General features: G+C 37.1%; 1 protein-coding gene across 1 annotated transcript; it reads right to left on the minus strand.

Moving 5' to 3' along the window:
- Positions 1 to 3,055: 3,055 nt before the first annotated feature.
- Positions 3,056 to 6,182, minus strand: LOC311074113 (keratin, type I cytoskeletal 15-like). Its single transcript, XM_084100458.1, has 8 exons — positions 5,367 to 6,182; positions 5,052 to 5,134; positions 4,441 to 4,597; positions 4,150 to 4,314; positions 3,853 to 3,978; positions 3,362 to 3,582; positions 3,237 to 3,250; positions 3,056 to 3,140 (listed from the first exon to the last, which is right to left on the minus strand). Exons 1-8 carry the CDS (start codon positions 5,595 to 5,597, stop codon positions 3,079 to 3,081), a joined length of 1,059 nt encoding a protein of 352 aa, XP_083956584.1. The 5' UTR covers positions 5,598 to 6,182; the 3' UTR covers positions 3,056 to 3,078.
- Between the last annotated feature and the right edge of the window lie 13,534 nt (positions 6,183 to 19,716).

Raw genomic sequence — 19,716 nt, forward strand, 5'->3', positions numbered from 1 at the left:
TTATGTTGTGGCTGACGACAAGACATGAAATTTCTCTGTACTGTATATGTGTTGTAGCCATGAAGAAAACATTTAGTTTCATATTTATGTTTAAATATTATAGACTAATGTTATTTTTTTTATTTAATCAATGTTGATTATGAAAGTGAGCATATGCAGCATGAGAAAGATAATGATACATCATGAGATGCGCAATATGACTGGAGACATGGAGTGGGTAAGACATGATTTTGACCACTTCATTGAGTTTTGTTTTGTAGAAAGACTATTTTTAAAAGATTTTCGTTTCGTATAAATTGTATCTTAATTTTGATCAATGTTTTATCAACCAATTGCCTGCATTTAATGAATAAGAAGCAAATATATAGCAGACAATGTAATAAGGCGCCGGCACAATCACTTGCATTGCACGTGAACTGGAGGGCACCGAAACTCAGCTTGTGCCTCACAGATTTGAGAAATATAGGCTATCTATTAGAAAGCTTGAAATGTCTACTTTTAAACGAAACTATTCAAAACGAAAAGAAATAGGCTACACTCTGATTATGTAATCCATATGAAATGTGCATTTCACATGCATTTCTCTCTGGCGTTCATGGCGAGTCCGCATCGCCAGCTTCATCTTTGCAGCAACACAGAAAACAGTTTATTAATAAACAATTAAATGTCTCCTTGCTATTTTTGACACATTCATACTTTTGCCGGTTCTTTGTGACAATCTTTATGCGTGCGGCCGTGCCCTTGAGTGCAGCTATATTATGTACGCTACACGCTCATTATCCTGTATAGCCTATTTAAGTAATAAAATTAATATAAAGGGGCGATTTTTCCACTAATGGCTTAAATGAACAACTACTAGTCGACTAGAAAAAAACTTTAGTCGGAGGCAGCCCTTATTAAACATATTTTGGTACCAGCAGGCCATTCTGGGTTGAGTGAGCGACCCTGAGCGGAATGAGCAAGGGAGCGAATATTCAGAAATGCGCTCTCCGCTCACGTGCTCTGATCGGAACAAAGCATGACAAATTCAAACTTTATTTCATTTTCTCCGTAGCTTGAACACTCACTACATTAGGCATAAGAGAGTTAGTTAATGCTGTCCATTTATTTATTTTTATTTCACGTTTTTAAAGTGCAATATTATGTTAGTCCACAACCCCCCACTTGGGGGTGCTGATGCTATGACGAGGGGGCTGCAGCCCCCGCAGCACCCCCCTTCCCACGCTACTGGCTGAGGCCGGGTTCAGTTAGATTATGAATCTAATAAACAGCAGCAACAAATAAACACAAAATAAAACCCATATTGACCAAATTAACTGATCCAGTCCAGTCTTCATTTATTATAATAAAGTACTCAATTGTTCTTAATGGCTACCCTGTTAGATAAATTCACACCAATGTGTTATATTTTTTCATATTGTATCACAAATGTAATTTAGATGTCAATATTTTACAAATAGCCTATAATACATGTTTAATGATCAAACAGCTGAAAATCTATAGATGGCAAATGATTAATTGGTTAAACTAGTTTTTTTTTTTATAGTTTTTTTTAAGTTAACTAGATGTATTAAAATTAACTGGAAACGATTAAGATAAATAGGCAACTCTTATAGTAGATGGAAAACTCAGCCTAGGGCCTATATGTGGTTAAACAGCTATTAATTTAGTGTATTGTGCTGAATTAATTTAGCTTTTTTTAAAGGTATTTTTGAAGAAAATGTACCACTTACCTTAAACAATATAGCTACCAAAGAGAGTGTAAAAATATTTTGTTCACCCTGCCTAATCGTTCCCTAGTTTTGTTTTTTTATACACTAGATGTCGCTGTGATCCAGTAGATTCAGTATCAGCGCTGATTCTCGCAGCTCTCGCCGGGTGCAGTGGCGCGCGCCTGTAATCCAAGATACTGGGAGGCTGAGGCTGGAGGATCGCTTGAGCTCAGGGGTTCTGGGCTGCAGTGGACTATGTCGATCGGGTGTCCGCACTAAGTTCGGTATCGATATGGTGCTCCTGGGGAAGCCCGGGACCACCAGGTCGTCTAAGGAGGGGTGAACCGGCCCAGGTCGGAGACGGAGCAGGTCAAAGTCCCCGTGCCGATCAGTAGTGGGATCGCGCCTGTGAATAGACACTGCAGTGCAGCCTGAGCGATACAGCGAGACTCAGTCTTTTGTTTGAACAGTTATTCTGTGGTTAATAAACAGCAGCAACAACAAATGAACACAAAATAAAGCCCTTATTTGCCAAATAAAATTATCCAATCCAGTCATTTATTATAATAAAGTATTTTTTTCTATATGGCTAATCTTGTTAGATAAATTTACACCAATGCATTATATTTTTTGTACTGTATCACAAATCTAATTTAGATTTCAATATAATATTTAATATTGATAGGGTAATAATTCAGCTGCAGGCCGATATGAAATCAACCTGTTAATAACAGATCAGTAATGTTATTGTCAAAATATTTGTTTAGTCACAAATGTTAAACATTTGTAAACCTCAAGAATAGAAAATAAATAAGAATAAATGTAGAAATACATATTTAAACGATTCTGTTTACACATGTAAATCTTGTCTATCATTTAAACGTAAAAATAGTACTAGCCTAATATAAATACATAATTAATATTTAATAAAGTGCCTACACTATGTTATTATAACCTCTTAATTAAATAGGAACTCTAATTCATCTAACATAATCTCAAGGTGGTGTTTTATTATTGATTCATTAATAATAATTCCATTGAGTGAATAATCTAAATATAGAAACTAAAATATTGGGATTGAATTTTATTAAATCTTTATGCTGATGCATAATGATGACTCTTCCCAGTCAGAATATCAATATTTGAAAAAGGCTTGTTAAAATAAAATCAGAGTTTAATGGACTCTTAAACATAGTCAAAACTAGCTTTCCAAGCTACCTGTTTTAACATGAAATACATCAAGACAGAAAAGAAAACTGTGTTTCTCAACTGGTCTTTAATTTTGAATTGTAAGACTGTCAATACAGAATGTTTAATACAGTTGCATTACAACCTCGTTAAGTTCTTTGTTTACATTTGATGTTGTTCATATGACTTGTTCACATTTGACTACTGTTTCGACTGGCGTTGCACACACAATCACCTCACCTGAAAGGGAGAGAAAAAGAGATTAATAAATAACATACAATCTGAAGCTGACCCAAATCACCCCCACAGCCACAAAATAAGAGAAATTTTATTTACCCTGTCCGTGAGTCCTGTAAGTGGGAAAAAGATTAGTCCATTAATGAAGTCCTTTCAGAAGAAAACATCACCCATTTCCCCATCCTTGTGTTATTCAGTTGTTTGAAATAAAAAGATGAACTTACTGAGCGCCCTGATTTTCCAGGAGGCACCTGTACGTGGCGATCTCCTGCTCCAGACGGCTCTTGATGTCCAGCAGTACAGCATAGTCTCTGCCCTGCTGCTCAATGCTAGAGCGCACCTGACAAAGCTCTGCCTCCAATGAGTTGATATGCTTCTGAAAGCCTGCTAGCATAGCGCTGTACCTATCCTCTGTTTCCAACAGTGAGCACTCCAGTGTTCCTTTCTGTGTGGGTGATGAGAACAGTCAAAAAGAAAAAAGACAAATTAATCCAAAAACAGTTAACATCTAGCTAAAAAATGTATCTAAAGAACAAGGCTGAAAACTTTTGGCATACTTTAGGATTGTAAACAACAGCTACTGATTCACTGTCCACTTTGCCTTCATTTAGTTTTGGAAGTCATGGATTAAAAGGCACATTTGTGAGAAAATATTATAACTCAACATTTAACATTAGTTACGCCTTTTTCGTGCCTCAGATGATGTATTATTCACCTTGCTGATTTGAGACTGTAGCTCGATCTCCAGGGTCTGCAAAGTACGTCGCAAATCTGAGATCTTTGACCTAGAGGTTTCTAGGCACTCTGTGTTGGTGGCAGCATCTTTACACAGATCTGCCATCTTAAAGAGAGTCACAAACACACATATTAAGTGAGCTATTTAACTCGTGATTCACTGAACTATATTGTTTCACTGTATTAATACCACTCCAAACTGCAATTTAAAAGATTCAAAAGTCTGCCACTATTACGGCTAATTAGTGTTCACATGTAGAGGAATTAGAAGTCTCACCTTCTCTTTGAACCAGCACTCCTGTTTTCTGCAGTGTTTGTCTATGATGGTCTCATAATGACAACGGATGTCTTCCAAAACCTTGTTCAGGTCTTGCTGAGGAGCAGCATCCACTTCCACACACACTTTTGTGTTTGTTAACTGACACAGTAGTGCTGCCACATCCTGCAAGCACACATAGTTCAAGCATTATAGCTTTAAATTGTGAATTTAAGTTATTGCTTTCATCTTCATTTAAAAACATACAAAATTTTCATAAGATTATTTTGCTACAGGCAAACTGCTACAAACCTCCTGGTGACTTTTCTTCAAATAAACCAGCTCCTCCTGCAGAGCGCAGGTCTGCATCTCCAAGTCGGCCTTTGCCAGGCATGTCTTATCAAGTATGCAATGCAGGTTATCAGTGTCAGCCTTCACACACTGCCGTATCAACGACTCATTCTCATATCTGATTGGTGAAAAGGTCAGAGGGGAATGAAATTATCATGTCTAAACATGACAATGATCTATGTACAAACAAAAATCTATATAGCAACACATTTTTAACTATTGTTAAATTTAAAAGATTAGGGTGTAAGCTGTTATTTTTCATTGTTTCTTCTATCACTATTTAAAAATATTGTATCTATGACTGGATCACATCTGTTCAAATTAACATCTGTATATGTATGTATGTACGTACATTTGCTTGTATACATTTGTGTTTATATATGTGCCAGCCAGAGGTTGTGCTTCACTTTGAAGGACTAATTTTCCATTCTATTCTGTTTTTATTTGTCTTTAAAAAGTAATACACCTTACTGTTTGCTTACGCGAAAAAGGAACATAAATTAGAAGTTAACATTCTGTTTTTATTTGCCTTTAGAAAGAACTAGATTTGAAAATGCCTTTAGAGAACTCACTTTATCCTGAAGTCCTCAGCAGCCAATTTAGCGTTGTCGATACGCAGGAGGACTTTGCCGTTGTTGATGGAAGTATCTTTAATCTACAATGAAGAGCATTGACAATACTATCAATGTAGCTCATTTATAACTTTGAAACAAACATTATGTATTTGTCTATTTTCTTATCAATACTATTTACAATTGTGTTACTATTAACTGTTTTTATATGCAGTGATATTTCAGTTCACAGGAATCTGAGCCATATTTATTAGAATCTCAGATATCAGACACAAGATTTCCACTCTTAATTGTCTCAAAATTTCCATGTTATACCTTTTCCTGAAGGCAATCGATGGTTTTCAAGTAGCAACTGTAGTCCCTCTGGCAGATCGGCACCTTCTTCTCATAGTACTCACGGATCTGCCTCTCCAGAGTGGCATTGGCAGCCTCCAGAAAGTGCACCTTATCTAGGTAGGACGCCAGACGGTCATTCAGGTTTTGCATGGTGGCCTTCTCGGTCTTCTGGAGGTAGTCATAATCTCTTCCATAGCATCCTCCAGCCATGATTCTTGCACCAAATCTTTTACCATGTCCTCCACTGTTCAGTCCGCCATGACATCTGTATGCTCCATCAATTCTGTATGGTGGACATGGGGAGCAAGTATTCGAATGAAAAGAGCAGGAAGAGATGCGTGTCCTTCCTCCAAAACCGCAGCCATAAACACTGTAGGCTTTGGGTGCAACTGTACCACAGTGACGGGTAATGATTATGGACTTGGAACTGGTCTCAGGGCACGGTTTGGGGCAGGTGTCAGAGCAGGTCTCATAGTAAGTCTTCAGACAGGTCTCGGGGCAGGTCTTGGGGCAGGTGTCAGAGCAGGTCTCAGGGCAAGTCTTCAGACAGGTCTCGGGGAAGGTGAAGGAGCAGGGTTTGGGGCAGGTATCTAAGCAGGTGTCAGAGCAAGTCTTCAGACAGGTCTCGGGGCAGGTCTCAGGGAAGGTGAAGGAGCAGGGTTTGGGGCAGGGGTCAGAGCAGGTCTCAGGGCAGGTCTTCAGACAGGTCTCGGGGAAGGTGAAGGAGCAGGGTTTGGGGCAGGGGTCAGAGCAGGTCTCAGGGCAGGTCTTCAGACAGGTCTCGGGGAAGGTGAAGGAGCAGGGTTTGGGGCAGGTATCTAAGCAGGTGTCAGAGCAAGTCTTCAGACAGGTCTCGGGGCAGGTCTCAGGGAAGGTGAAGGAGCAGGGTTTGGGGCAGGAGTCAGAGCAGGTCTCATGGCATGTCTTCAGACAGGTCTCGGGGAAGGTGAAGGAGCAGGTTTTGGGGCAGGAGTCAGAGCAGGTCTCATGGCAGGTCTTCAGACAGGTCTCGGGGAAGGTGAAGGAGCAGGGTTTTGGGCAGGAGTCAGAGCAGGTCTCAGAGCAAGTCTTCAGACAGGTCTCGGGGCAGGTCTCCGGGACTGTGAAGGAGCAGGGTTTGGGGCAGATCTCGGAGCTGGTCTCAGAGCAAGTCTTCAGACAGGTCTCGGGGCAGGTCTCGGGGAAGGTGAAGGAGCAGGGTTTGGGGCAGGAGTCAGAGCAGGTCTCAGAGCAAGTCTTCAGACAGGTCTCGGGGCAGGTCTCGGGGAAGGTGAAGGAGCAGGATTTGGGGCAGGTGTCTAAGCATGTCTCAGAGCAAGTCTTCAGACAGGTCTCTGGGAAGGTGAAGGAGCAAGGCTTGGAGCAGATCTCGGAGCTGGTCTCAGGGCAGGTCTTCAGACAGGTCTCGGGGCAGGTGAAGGAGCAGGGTTTGTGGCAGGTGTCAGAACAGGTCTCAGGGTGAGTCTTCAGACAGGTCTCGGGGAAGGTGAAGGAGCAAGGCTTGGAGCAGATCTCGGAGCTGGTTTCAGGGCAAGTCTTCAGACAGGTCTCGGGGAAGGTGAAGGAGCAGGGCTTGGAGCAGATCTCGTAGCAGGTCTCAGGGCAGGTCTTCAGACAGGTGTCAGGGCATGTGATGGAGCAGGTTTCAGAGCAGGTCTTCAGAGAAGTCTCGGTGCAGGCTTTCGAGCATGACATGGTGGATAAATGCAGAAATGGGATGAATGCAAAAGGAACACGACAAAAAAAGTCTTTAGAGTTGTCCTGAGGTATATGGTGCCTTTGAACCAAGCTCTGTCCTGTTATATAGTTAGAGCTTGAGGGCGGGTTCTACACTTTGTTGATGTGTGTGTGTGTGTCAGATCGTGCAGCCAGCACCAGCAGTATTGGTACTCAATGACCAGAAAGTTGAGTTTCCACCCTAATGAGGAAACTGCAAAGGAATGTATGAGTGTGTGTATATTTATGTCTGAATAAAAGATGGTGCCCCAAGTGGATAAAGCAGACACTTATGAGTAAGTTTAACAATTCTTACTCTATGAAGACATAACAAATAGCAGAGTCAGTTCGGGTGGAGTTTCATTTATACACGTGACTCAAAGGTCACTGAACAGACTAATGCATTCACAACAAAGACAGTCTTAAGAACAACAAAGCTTAATCTTCATGGTAAGGTCAGAGAGGCCTATTAAAATAATTTGATGATAAAATGAGAGTTCATTTATTTAGTTAATTAAAACTGTTATTGTTTTAACAAGTATCACTGGGGTTTCTTGGACCTAAAACATAAAATCAGTCCAAAGTCTCAACAGAAAATAATAGGCTTAAGTTTGTGATTTCACCAAGGATATTCAAACCTGCTCCATCTAAAACTAAAAAGTCTTTAAATCTTTTTGAGGCTTCATTTCAATACAAGAAATCATTTTTTTCCAAAGATTTCCCCTCAGAATTTACTTTTAATATGGAGGCTTATGTGAAACTACTCAGCAAGTTATGTGTGTTTGTCAGATTCAAGACTTAAGTCAGCTAATCTTATACTCATTAAAAACATCAAGCAAGAACATATCAGGTCATTGACAAGATAAGAAACATTTTATAGTGATATCACATGTGATTTACATTTTTATACACACACACACACACACACACACACACATATAATGTATGCGTGTGTGTTAAACATTGCATTAAACAAGAACGCTTGAAAAACATGCACATCACAGAACAAGAATTATAGAGAGGCAAATTAATATGAGGAATTTTGTAGCCACAAAAGTATAGGCAGGAAAGCAGGTAAGGATTTCTCTTCAGGTAACTTAGATTTTAAGAGGATAAGAACCTATAGACTTTTTGATAAAGAAGCTGATTCTATTATATATCAACGGATATATACTCAGGAACAAACTGAAGCTGTTTGAAAAATCTCTCCAATACATGATGAACAAAAACACCCAGATACTTATTTCTGTTTTAAACATGTTTATATTACAATAAGACCATCACTCTTCTTCTTTCTTTTTGTTTTTTATTCTTTCCATTTTTTTCTGTGTCAACACTAACATCATTATTAATTATAGAAGTGTGCTGATAGCATGCTATGCAAGTTACAAGAAATCAAACCTACAGAGAACGTTGTAGTATCAGTGTTACACAAAACTCTTTTTTCATAGATTTTGGGAAACTTACTGAATGTTAGCTTACTGAATAAACTAATGGTGAACTAGTGGGTGTGTGTGTGTGTGTGTGTGTGTGTGTGTGGGTGGGGGGGGGGGACTGTTAGACAAAAAGACTGCAAATTGTTTGCATGTTCAAAATGAGGGGTCCCTTGTTGGATACGAGGAAAGAACCAGACAAGAAAAATACCTTGAACATGGGTGTAAATGTAGGCTACATGTGACCAGCCTGACAAATCAAGTAGCCTCATTACACTTAATGACTAATTCAATAATTTAGCTTTAGTGAAGATTTAGTGAAGGGCACACAAGGCAATGGAATGTCTGTAAGTAATATCTTGACTTACTGTAATAGAACCATGTGTATTGTTATGTGCAATAATTCTTTTAAAACTGTGCGTGGCAGTAAAATGAGATTAGGAGCTAGACTCACCTGTTAATGGTGGTGCATGCTGTTTATGGTATGTGATCACATACCACAATAAGACACATAAGACAAAGGCAAATACATTTCTGTTGAATATGTCACTGTCTCACTAGGAAGGAAAACATTTTTATTTTCTTCTTTTGTTTTGAATCTTATTTTGAATATATTGATATTTAGTAATTATCTGGCCTATATCCATATATATCATATTTATGTTAATGTAGGCTATGTTCAATGTATTAAGACTTTTTGTAAGTTTGTGTGGCTAACTTTTTTCTTTCTTTCAAAAGAGAAGCTTGACTGGACTGAAATTATGTTTGTTTGAAAAGCTAGTTTCAAAATAGCTTTAGCCACACTGCCATGGTGAATGCTGGGATCTAGTCCTGCCTCCAGGACTGCATACATTACCTTTATGCCTATGAGGCAAATAAAGAAAAGGGTATACAGTAGGGGAGCGCGGGGCACAACGTAACACAGGGCTTGTTGTAACACACTTGTTTTAAATACTTCCACACATGCTAGCATGACGAAACTTGGTGTATTTACTAGTTGCCATATCAACACTATATAGAGAAAAAATTGTGCCAAAATAAAAAAGTTTTTGGAAGTTATCCATAGACATTTATATTAAATTAGATATCCATAGACAAAAGTAAATTTCTTACTTAAGTTAATTTTTCATCTCTATTTTTTTGTGTTTATTTAAAATTAGACAAATCTGATATTATTTTAATCTCCAATATGTTATTTAACAGTTGAGATAGTTCTTTAATGCTTCGCTAACTAGCAGAAGACACTAGCCAGGTTTAAATCCCAGTTGTGCAGGTGGGGCATGTTGTCACACTGCGTTACAATGTGCCCCTATTAGAAATATGCTATTATATTCTATACTTTTATTAATTCTATTGAGAAAACATGAGAAAAAGGTGAATAAAGACTGAGAGTCAATGTTCAGAAATTACTAAATATTTATTTGTTTTGAATTATGTTGTATAGCTGTGTTTTCCTGTGTTCATAGTCAAAACTCAAAAATGAGTTTATATTTAATTATTTAAAAAAATCCATTATCTTATATGAAAAAGTTAATAATTGTATTTTGTTTAGAAAATATTTTAGTTTGTCTTGTATATTTTTTTTATTAGATCAGATAACATTTTAAGCTGTCATATGGTCATGTTACAATGTGCCCCTCACATGTTACAATGAACCCCACCTATGGGGCATGTTGTCACATTTCACTTCCATTTTTTCGGCGTATGTCAAGAAAAAAGTATATACTGTATTAATAAAACAAAACCACATAATTGTACTAGACATGTGGGAAATTAATGTGGGGAAAAAATAAATACTCTGAACCATAAGTAGATTTACACAAACTGAGAAAGTCACTCAGTGCTTTGTGCCCCGCTCTCCCCTACACTTCATAATATTTCAATTGCACTCATTAAATTAAATTATTTATCAAACCATCCGGAGAATTCTGACGTCGCCTCTGATAGCACAGATTTTTTTTTATACTTTTACTGTAAAAGTATAAAAAAAATATCTGTGCTATCAGAGGCGAGGCCACTATGGGCAAGATTCGAAAAGGGTCCACTACAACCCAGAACCCCTGAGCTCAAGCGATCCTCCAGCCTCAGCCTCCCAGTATCTTGGATTACAGGCGCGCGCCACTGCACCCGGCGAGAGCTGCGAGAATCAGCGCTGATACTGAATCTAGTGGCTCACAGCGACATCTAGTGCATGAAAACACAATAGGGAACGATTAGGCAGGGTGAACTAAAGCATTTTACAATATCTTTGGTATAGCTATATTGTTAAAGGTAAGTGGTACATTTTCTTCAAAAATAAAATAAAAACATATATTTTTAAAATTTGCTAAATTATTTTAACACAATACATTTAAATTATAGCTGTCCAACCATATGTAGGCCCTAGCCTGAGTTTTTTTTTTTATCTACCACATGAGTAGCCTATTTATCTTAATCTATTCTAATTGGTTTTAACCAATTAATCATTTGCTATAACTATAGATTTTCAGCTGTTTGATCATTAAACATGTATTATAGGCTATTTGTAAAATCTATATCTAAATTACATTTGTGATAAAAAAATAAAAAAATAACGCACTGGTGTAAATTTATCTAACAGATTAGCGAGACAGAACAACAGAGCAGGCCTACTTTATTATAATAATAAAGTCTGGACTGGGTAATTTAAGGTTTGACCAATAAGGGCTTTATTTTGTGTTCAGCTGTTGTTGCTGTTTATTATTCCCACAAAATAAACTGTGCACACAAAAGACTGAGTCTCGCTGTATCGCTCAGGCTGCACTGCAGTGTCTATTCACAGGCGCAATCCCACTACTGACCGGCACGGGGACTTTGACCTGCTCCGTCTCCGACCTGGGCCGGTTCATCCCTCCTTAGACGACCTGGTGGTCCCGGGCTCCCCCAGGAGCACCATATCGATACCGAATTTAGTGCGGACACCCGATCGACATAGTCCACTGCAGTCCAGAACCCCTGAGCTCAAGCGATCCTCCAGCCTCAGCCTCCCAGTATCTTGGATTACAGGCGCGCGCCACTGCACCCGGCGAGAGCTGCGAGAATCAGCGCTGATACTGAATCTAGTGGCTCACAGCGACATCTAGTGTATGAAAACACAATACTAGGGAACGATTAGGCAGGGTGAACTAAAAGTCCCCCTGTGTTCAATAATTGTATCCCTTAAAACTCATCTTTGATCACCAAAATTATATATTTAAACGTTTTTTCCTGGAAAAAAAATTCTTCATGCCTTAAAATAGCTTGAATGTAACTCTACACCCTTGCCTCATTTAGTATATGGTTCTATGAATATACACATTAACCCCGCCTCCACTCACTCACACCAGCTCAGAGATCCACTTGTTGACGTGATTGGTTTACAAGGTAGCTTGTGACATCAGAAACACCAGCAATTTCAATCCACGTTTTTGAGACTGTCTTTGGTTCAATGCAGTTTTTAGGAGAAAATACTCAGAAATTGTTTTGACTTAGGCTATGCGTTTGTACATGATTTGTCTTAAAGCATATTAGAAACACCACATAGACATATAAACAACATTAAAAGCTTGATTTTCACCAAAGCATTTTACAATCTCTTTGGTAGCTGTTGTTAAAGGGAAGTGGTAGGCCTACATTTTCTTCAAAAACAACTTAAAAAAAAAAAAAAGCTAAATTATGTTAGCACAATACATAAAAATAAATTATAGCTGTTTAACCACATGTAGGCCCTAGCCTTAGTTTTCCATCTACCATATGAGGAGGAGCCTATTTATCTTAATCTAGTTAATTTTAAAACATCTGGTTAATTGTTTTTGAATAAAATGATCTAAGTTTAATCAAGGAATTTTGCTATATATTTTCAGCTCTTTGATCATTAGGCTAAATATGACTTATGGGCTTTTTGTAAAGTATTGACATCTAAATTACATTTGTGTTACAGTAAAAAAAAAATACAATTGCCTTGGTGTAAATTTATCTAACAGCCATATAGAACAATATTTATTTATTTATTTATTGCAACAAACAGGTTGTCTGGAATTTTTCTTGGTGAGCTCTTCCACTGCCTGAAGGTAGGAGTTACAAAATGTCTAGCCGGGTGTGTGGGATCTCTAAGAATTGATAGACCTTTTCTCTGTAAACGTGAGACATAAATGTTGTCAGTGGTAGAAAGATCTCAACCTATGATCTTTGAAGCAGACCGCAATATATTACGAATCTGACTTTTCTGCTGGACTGTGGAGCTGCCAAACCACACTATATTGAGAAAGACAGGACGCTTTCAATCACAGCTCTATAAAACCTGGACATACCAACTTTAGATACTCCAAACTTTTTCAGCTGTCTTAAAAAAATACAATCTCTCATGTCAGTCAATATACTTTATTATAATAAATAAAGACTGGACTGGATCATTTAATTTGGCCAATAAGGGATTTATTTTGTGTTAATTTGTTGTTGCTGCTGTTTATTAGATTCCCACAGAATAACTGTGCACACAAAAGTCTGAGTCTCGCTGTATCGCTCAGGCTGCACTGCAGTGTCTATTCACAGGCGCGATCCCACTACTGATCGGCACGGGGACTTTGACCTGCTCCGTCTCCGACCTGGGCCGGTTCATCCCTCCTTAGACGACCTGGTGGTCCCGGGCTCCCCCAGGAGCACCATATCGATACCGAACTTAGTGCGGACACCCGATCGACATAGTCCACTGCAGCCCAGAACCCCTGAGCTCAAGCGATCCTCCAGCCTCAGCCTCCCAGGATCTTGGATTACAGGCACGCGCCACTGCACCCGGCGAGAGCTGCGAGAATCAGCGCTGATACTGAATCTAGTGGCTCACAGCGACATCTACTGTATGAAGACGTAATAGTAGGTATTAAATTATAGGTGCTTAACCATGTGTAGGCCGTATAGCCTGAGTTTTCTATAAGAGTAACCTATTTATCTTGATCTATTCTAGTTCATTTTAATACATCTGGTTAATTTTTCTAAATTAATTAATCAATTAATCATTTGCTATATCTATAGATTTTCAGCTGTTTGATAATAAAACATGTATTATAGGCTATTTGTAAAATATCATCTAAATTAGGCTACATTTGTGATACAGTATAAAAAATATAATGCATATAAATGTATAATATAAACTGATCTAAAAGGACCCTATAGAACAATATACTTTATTATAATAAATAAAGAATGGACTGGATAATTTAATTTGGATCCATATTTTTTATATAATTACAGGTAGCTTGGAAATCTACAGAAAGCTAGTTTTGACTATGTTTAAGAGTCCATTAAGCTCTGATTTTATTTTAACAAGCCTTTTTCAAATATTGATATTCTGACTGGGAAGAGTCATCATTATGCATCAGCATAAAGATTTAATAAAATTCAATCCCAATATTTTAGTTTCTATATTTAGATTATTCACTCAATGGAATGTATGAATCAATAATAAAACACCACCTTGAGATTATGTTAGATGAATTAGAGCTCATATTTCATAGTTAAGAGGTTATAATAACATAGTGTAGGCACTTTATTAAATATTAATTATGTATTTATATTAGGCTATTAATAGTACTATTTTTACATGTTTAAATGATAGACAAGATTTACATGTGTAAACAGAATCGTTTAAATATATATTTCTACATTTATTCTTATTTATTTTCCATTCTTGAGGTTTACAAATGTTTAACATTTTAAGACTAAACAAATATTTTGACAATAACATTACTGATCTGTTATTAACAGGTTGATTTCATATCGGCCTGCAGCTGAATTATTACCCCATCAATATTAAATATTATATTGAAATCTAAATTAGATTTGTGATACAGTACAAAAAATATAATGCATTGGTGTAAATTTATCTAACAAGATTAGCCATATAGAAAAAAAATACTTTATTATAATAAATGAAGACTGGATTGGATAATTTTATTTGGCAAATAAGGGCTTTATTTTGTGTTCATTTGTTGTTGCTGCTGTTTATTAACCACAGAATAACTGTTCAAACAAAAGTCTGAGTCTCGCTGTATCGCTCAGGCTGCACTGCAGTGTCTATTCACAGGCGCGATCCCACTACTGATCGGCACGGGGACTTTGACCTGCTCCGTCTCCGACCTGGGCCGGTTCACCCCTCCTTAGACGACCTGGTGGTCCCGGGCTCCCCCAGGAGCACCATATCGATACCGAACTTAGTGCGGACACCAGATCGACATAGTCCACTGCAGCCCAGAACCCCTGAGCTCAAGCGATCCTCCAGCCTCAGCCTCCCAGTATCTTGGATTACAGGCGCGCGCCACTGCACCCGGCGAGAGCTGCGAGAATCAGCGCTGATACTGAATCTAGTGGCTCACAGCGACATCTAGTGCATGAAAACACAATACCAGGGAACGATTAGGCAGGTTCCGATGAACTAAAGCATTTTACAATATCTTTGGTATAGCTATATTGTTAAAGGTAAGTGGTACATTTTCTTCAAAAATAAAATAAAAACATATATTTTTAAAATTTGCTAAATTATTTTAACACAATACATTTAAATTATAGCTGTCCAACCATATGTAGGCCCTAGCCTGAGTTTTTTTTTATCTACCACATGAGTAGCCTATTTATCTTAATCTATTCTAATTGGTTTTAACCAATTAATCATTTGCTATAACTATAGATTTTCAGCTGTTTGATCATTAAACATGTATTATAGGCTATTTGTAAAATACTGACATCTAAATTACATTTGTGATAAAAAAAAAAAAATAACGCACTAGTGTAAATTTATCTAACAGATTAGCGAGACAGAACAACAGAGCAGGCCTACTTTATTATAATTATAAAGTCTGGACTGGGTAATTTAAGGTTTGACCAATAAAGGCTTTATTTTGTGTTCAGCTGTTGCTGCTGTTTATTATTCCCACAAAATAAACTGTGCACACAAAAGACTGAGTCTCGCTGTATCGCTCAGGCTGCACTGCAGTGTCTATTCACAGGCGCGATCCCACTACTGATCGGCACGGGGACTTTGACCTGCTCCGTCTCCGACCTGGGCCGGTTCACCCCTCCTTAGACGACCTGGTGGTCCCGGGCTCCCCCAGGAGCACCATATCGACACCGAACTTAGTGCGGACACCCGATCGACATAGTCCACTGCAGTCCAGAACCCCTGAGCTCAAGCGATCCTCCAGCCTCAGCCTCCCAGTATCTTGGATTACAGGCGCGCGCCACTGCACCCGGCGAGAGCTGCGAGAATCAGCGCTGATACTGAATCTAGTGGCTCACAGCGACATCTAGTGCATGAAAACACAATAGGGAACGATTAGGCAGGGTGAACTAAAGCATTTTACAATCTCTTTGGTAGCTACATTGTTAAAGGTAAGTGGTACATTTCTTCAAAAATACCTTTTTAAGAAAGAATTGCTAAATGAATTCAGCACAATACACAAAATTAAACTATAGCTGTCTAACCACATAGGCCCCAGCCTGAGTTTTCCATCTAAATGAAGCCTATTTATCTTAATCTGTTCTAGTTAGTTTGAATACATCTGGTTAATTTTGTTTAATAGAGTGATCTTAGTTTAATCAATTAATCATTTGCTATATATTTTCAGCTGTTTGATCATAGGCTATTTGTAAAATATTGCCGAGCGAGGCCCATCATTTCTTATTTCGGCTACAGCCTACTTACGCACTTGCCTGTCAATATCCTCGAAGCGGCCGTTTTGATGCAGCATAATGGATTAGCGCTTGCCCTCCGACTACAGAGAGTATGCTGTCTTTTCTGCGCTATGTGATCGGCCTAAGAAAAAACATTCATATCCCCCCTAGATCAGATAACCAGGTAATGCGGATCAAACACCTGTGTTTTTTGACATGCCACCTGTCACTGTACATAAAAGTTGAGAAATCAGACATAGTGATAGTGAAATCTGCTAAATGAGAACTTTTATGGTTCATTTTTATCGTAGCTATATGCCATAAAGTGTTTATTTCTGAATGTGATTGTTGATACATTTTACCAGTAGCCTATTTACCACACTTTAAATACAAAAAATAAATATAAAAAATAAATGCAATATCGTAGCCTTAGCCTACACAAAGCCATGCAGCACCAAAAGTCAATTTAATGCATCAAATAAAATAAATCAAATAAATGCAGGCTTGATGCAAATTTATATATATATATAAATTTGCATCAAGTCTGCATTTATTTATTTATTTATTATATGTATGTATGTATGTATGTATATATGTATATATATATATATATATATATATACATATATACATACATACATACATACATACATACATACATACACACACATATATATATATATATATATATATATATATATATATATATATATATATATATATATATATATATATATATATATATATATATATATATATATATATATATATATATCGCTCCCTAGTATTGTGTTTTCATGCACTAGATGTCGCTGTGAGCCACTAGATTCAGTATCAGCGCTGATTCACGCAGCTCCCGCCGGGTGCAGTGGCGCGCGCCTGTAATCCAAGATACTGGGAGGCTGAGGCTGGAGGATCGCTTGAGCTCAGGGGTTCTGGACTGCAGTGGACTATGTCGATCGGGTGTCCGCACTAAGTTCTGTATCGATATGGTGCTCCTGGGGGAGCCCGGGACCACCAGGTCGTCTAAGGAGGGGTGAACCGGCCCAGGTCGGAGACGGAGCAGGTCAAAGTCCCCGTGCCGATCAGTAGTGGGATCGCGCCTGTGAATAGACACTGCAGTGCAGCCTGAGCGATACAGCGAGACCCAGTCTTTTGTGTGTTTATGTCTATCTAGCGTCATTTTATTACTCATATTGATGGGTTAAGAATTCAGCTGCAGGCCGATATGAAATCAACCTATAACAGGTCAGTAGTAGCCTAATGTTATTGTCAAAAATATTAGTTTTGTTTTAAAATGTTAAACATTTGTAAACCTCAAGGATATAAATTATAGAAAATAAATAAAAATAAATGTAGAAATATATATTTCAACGATTCAGTTTAAATATACACATGTAAATATTGTCTATTATTTAAACAAAAGTAATAGCCTAATATGAATACATAATTCATATTTAATAAATAAAGTGCATGAATAAAGTTTAAATGCCTACACTTTGTTATTATAACCTATCAACTATGAAAAAGGAATTCTAATTCATCTAACATAATCACAAGGTGTTTTATCATTGATTCATACATTCCATTGAAATATAGTGACTCTCCCAGTCAGAATATCAGTTGTTGAAAAGGGCCTCTTAAAATAAAATAAGAGTTTAATGGACTCTTAACCCTAAAACAGGCAATGTGAACCACGAGTTACATTGTTTTAAGGTGCTGAAGAAGAAAATGAATTCATATGTTGTTCATGTTGCATGTTTTGAAATGTAGGCTATGTGACTCCTGAGTTACGTTGCCTGTTTAGGGTATAAAAAAGGGATTAACCCTAATTTTGACCAGCTTTGTATTTTGAGGTTGTTTTTTTTTGTTGTTTTTTTACAAATTATAAAATTTACAGGTTAAACTGATAGTCTAGGTGACTATATCTTAGTATTTTTAACTGGATATTTTCTTTCAGGGCTTCCCACCTAGCTAATTTTACGGTAGAAGGAATGAGAGTAGAGAAAAGAGGATGAAAGTTATAGAGCAGATACCAGAAAACTCTTCAGATTCTGAGACAAGTGATAAAACCCACAAAATTGTTTTCAAAACTTCCATGAGAAATAAAATGGAAGGCCCTCAAAGAAAAAGAGGATAATACTCTCACCAAATGAATCCAAAGACCAGCAACATCAGAATGGCGGGTGACAGTCAGTACCTGTTTAATGTTTTTTTTTATTTTTTATTCAGAATTAATTCAAAATGTTTATTTGTGTTTATTTCTGAGAATCTCTGTTTATACCCTTGGAAAATGTTAGTGACAATGTTTGACTAAGAACTGCTCATACTTTGTTAAAATGCAAGAAAAATGGACAAATGAACAATATTTGCTGCTGCTGCAAAAAAAAAAAAACAATATTAAAAAACTGTCACCCCCCTTTTTGAGAATATACATAATATTTCACTATCCAAATTTAAACGGTTGTAATTCAAGAATGCTTTGGAATATAGACATAAGTTTGATCTTGTTTTAAAAAAATGAAAAAGTAACTTAAAAAAAATGAAAATAAGAAAAAGTTATGGAAGTTTAAATTTACTGTAAATCAAATATACTCTACTAAATATTTTATATAAAATATATATTTTACAAAAAATGTTTTACTCTAAAATTACTATAAAATCAAAGCCATATGTCTAACCAATTTGTGTTCCAAATTTTAAGTTGATAACACAAAATTTAAGTTCCCATGATATTAAGGCGCTGTACCAAAAATAGCCACTGGGTGTTTTTTATGCATTCTCCTGTAACAAATTTATTTCCGACAATATGTGTTTTGTCAAGATTAGAAAAGTTTTTTATTATAAAGTAGTTAAAATAAATTTTGTAATAAGATACCTGACACCACCCACTAGGTGAGGAGCTCTAAAAAAATAATTAAAGTACCATTTTTATGGTAATGCAAGGTCCGATTTCAAAACAGTTTTCACAGGCTCAATCTTGAGTTTGTAAGCTTTCAAATGATATATAATTTGTCAACATTAGATCAGGTTAAGTATAGTATATAATTGTTTTAAACATGCAGTGGCAAGTGGGACAGTAACAGTTAACAGATTAATGACTTGGTCCTTTTTTTATACCCTAATCAGGCAACATGAACTGGGAGTCACAACTCATAAAATCCAAATTATATCAAATATTTCAAAAATTATTTTGGATATGTTTTACTTAAGTCCAGATGCTATAAAAAATGACATGAAATGATTTTTTGCTTATCATTTTCCACTCTTGCCTGTTTAAGGGTTAGTCAAAATTTACTTTCTGCAGATTTCAAAGCTACCTGTTTTAACCAGAAATACATCAAGACAGAAAAGAAAACTGTGCTTCTCAACTTTAATTTTGAATTGTAAGATTGTCAATACAGAATGTTTAATACAGCTGCATTACAACCTTGTTACATTCTTTGTTTACATTTGATGTTGTTCAAATGACTTGTTTACATTTGACTACTGTTTCGACTGGCGTTGCACACACAAACATG

Source organism: Abramis brama (assembly GCF_963993115.1).
Source record: "Abramis brama genome assembly, chromosome: 23".
Lineage (NCBI taxonomy): Eukaryota > Metazoa > Chordata > Actinopteri > Cypriniformes > Leuciscidae > Abramis > Abramis brama.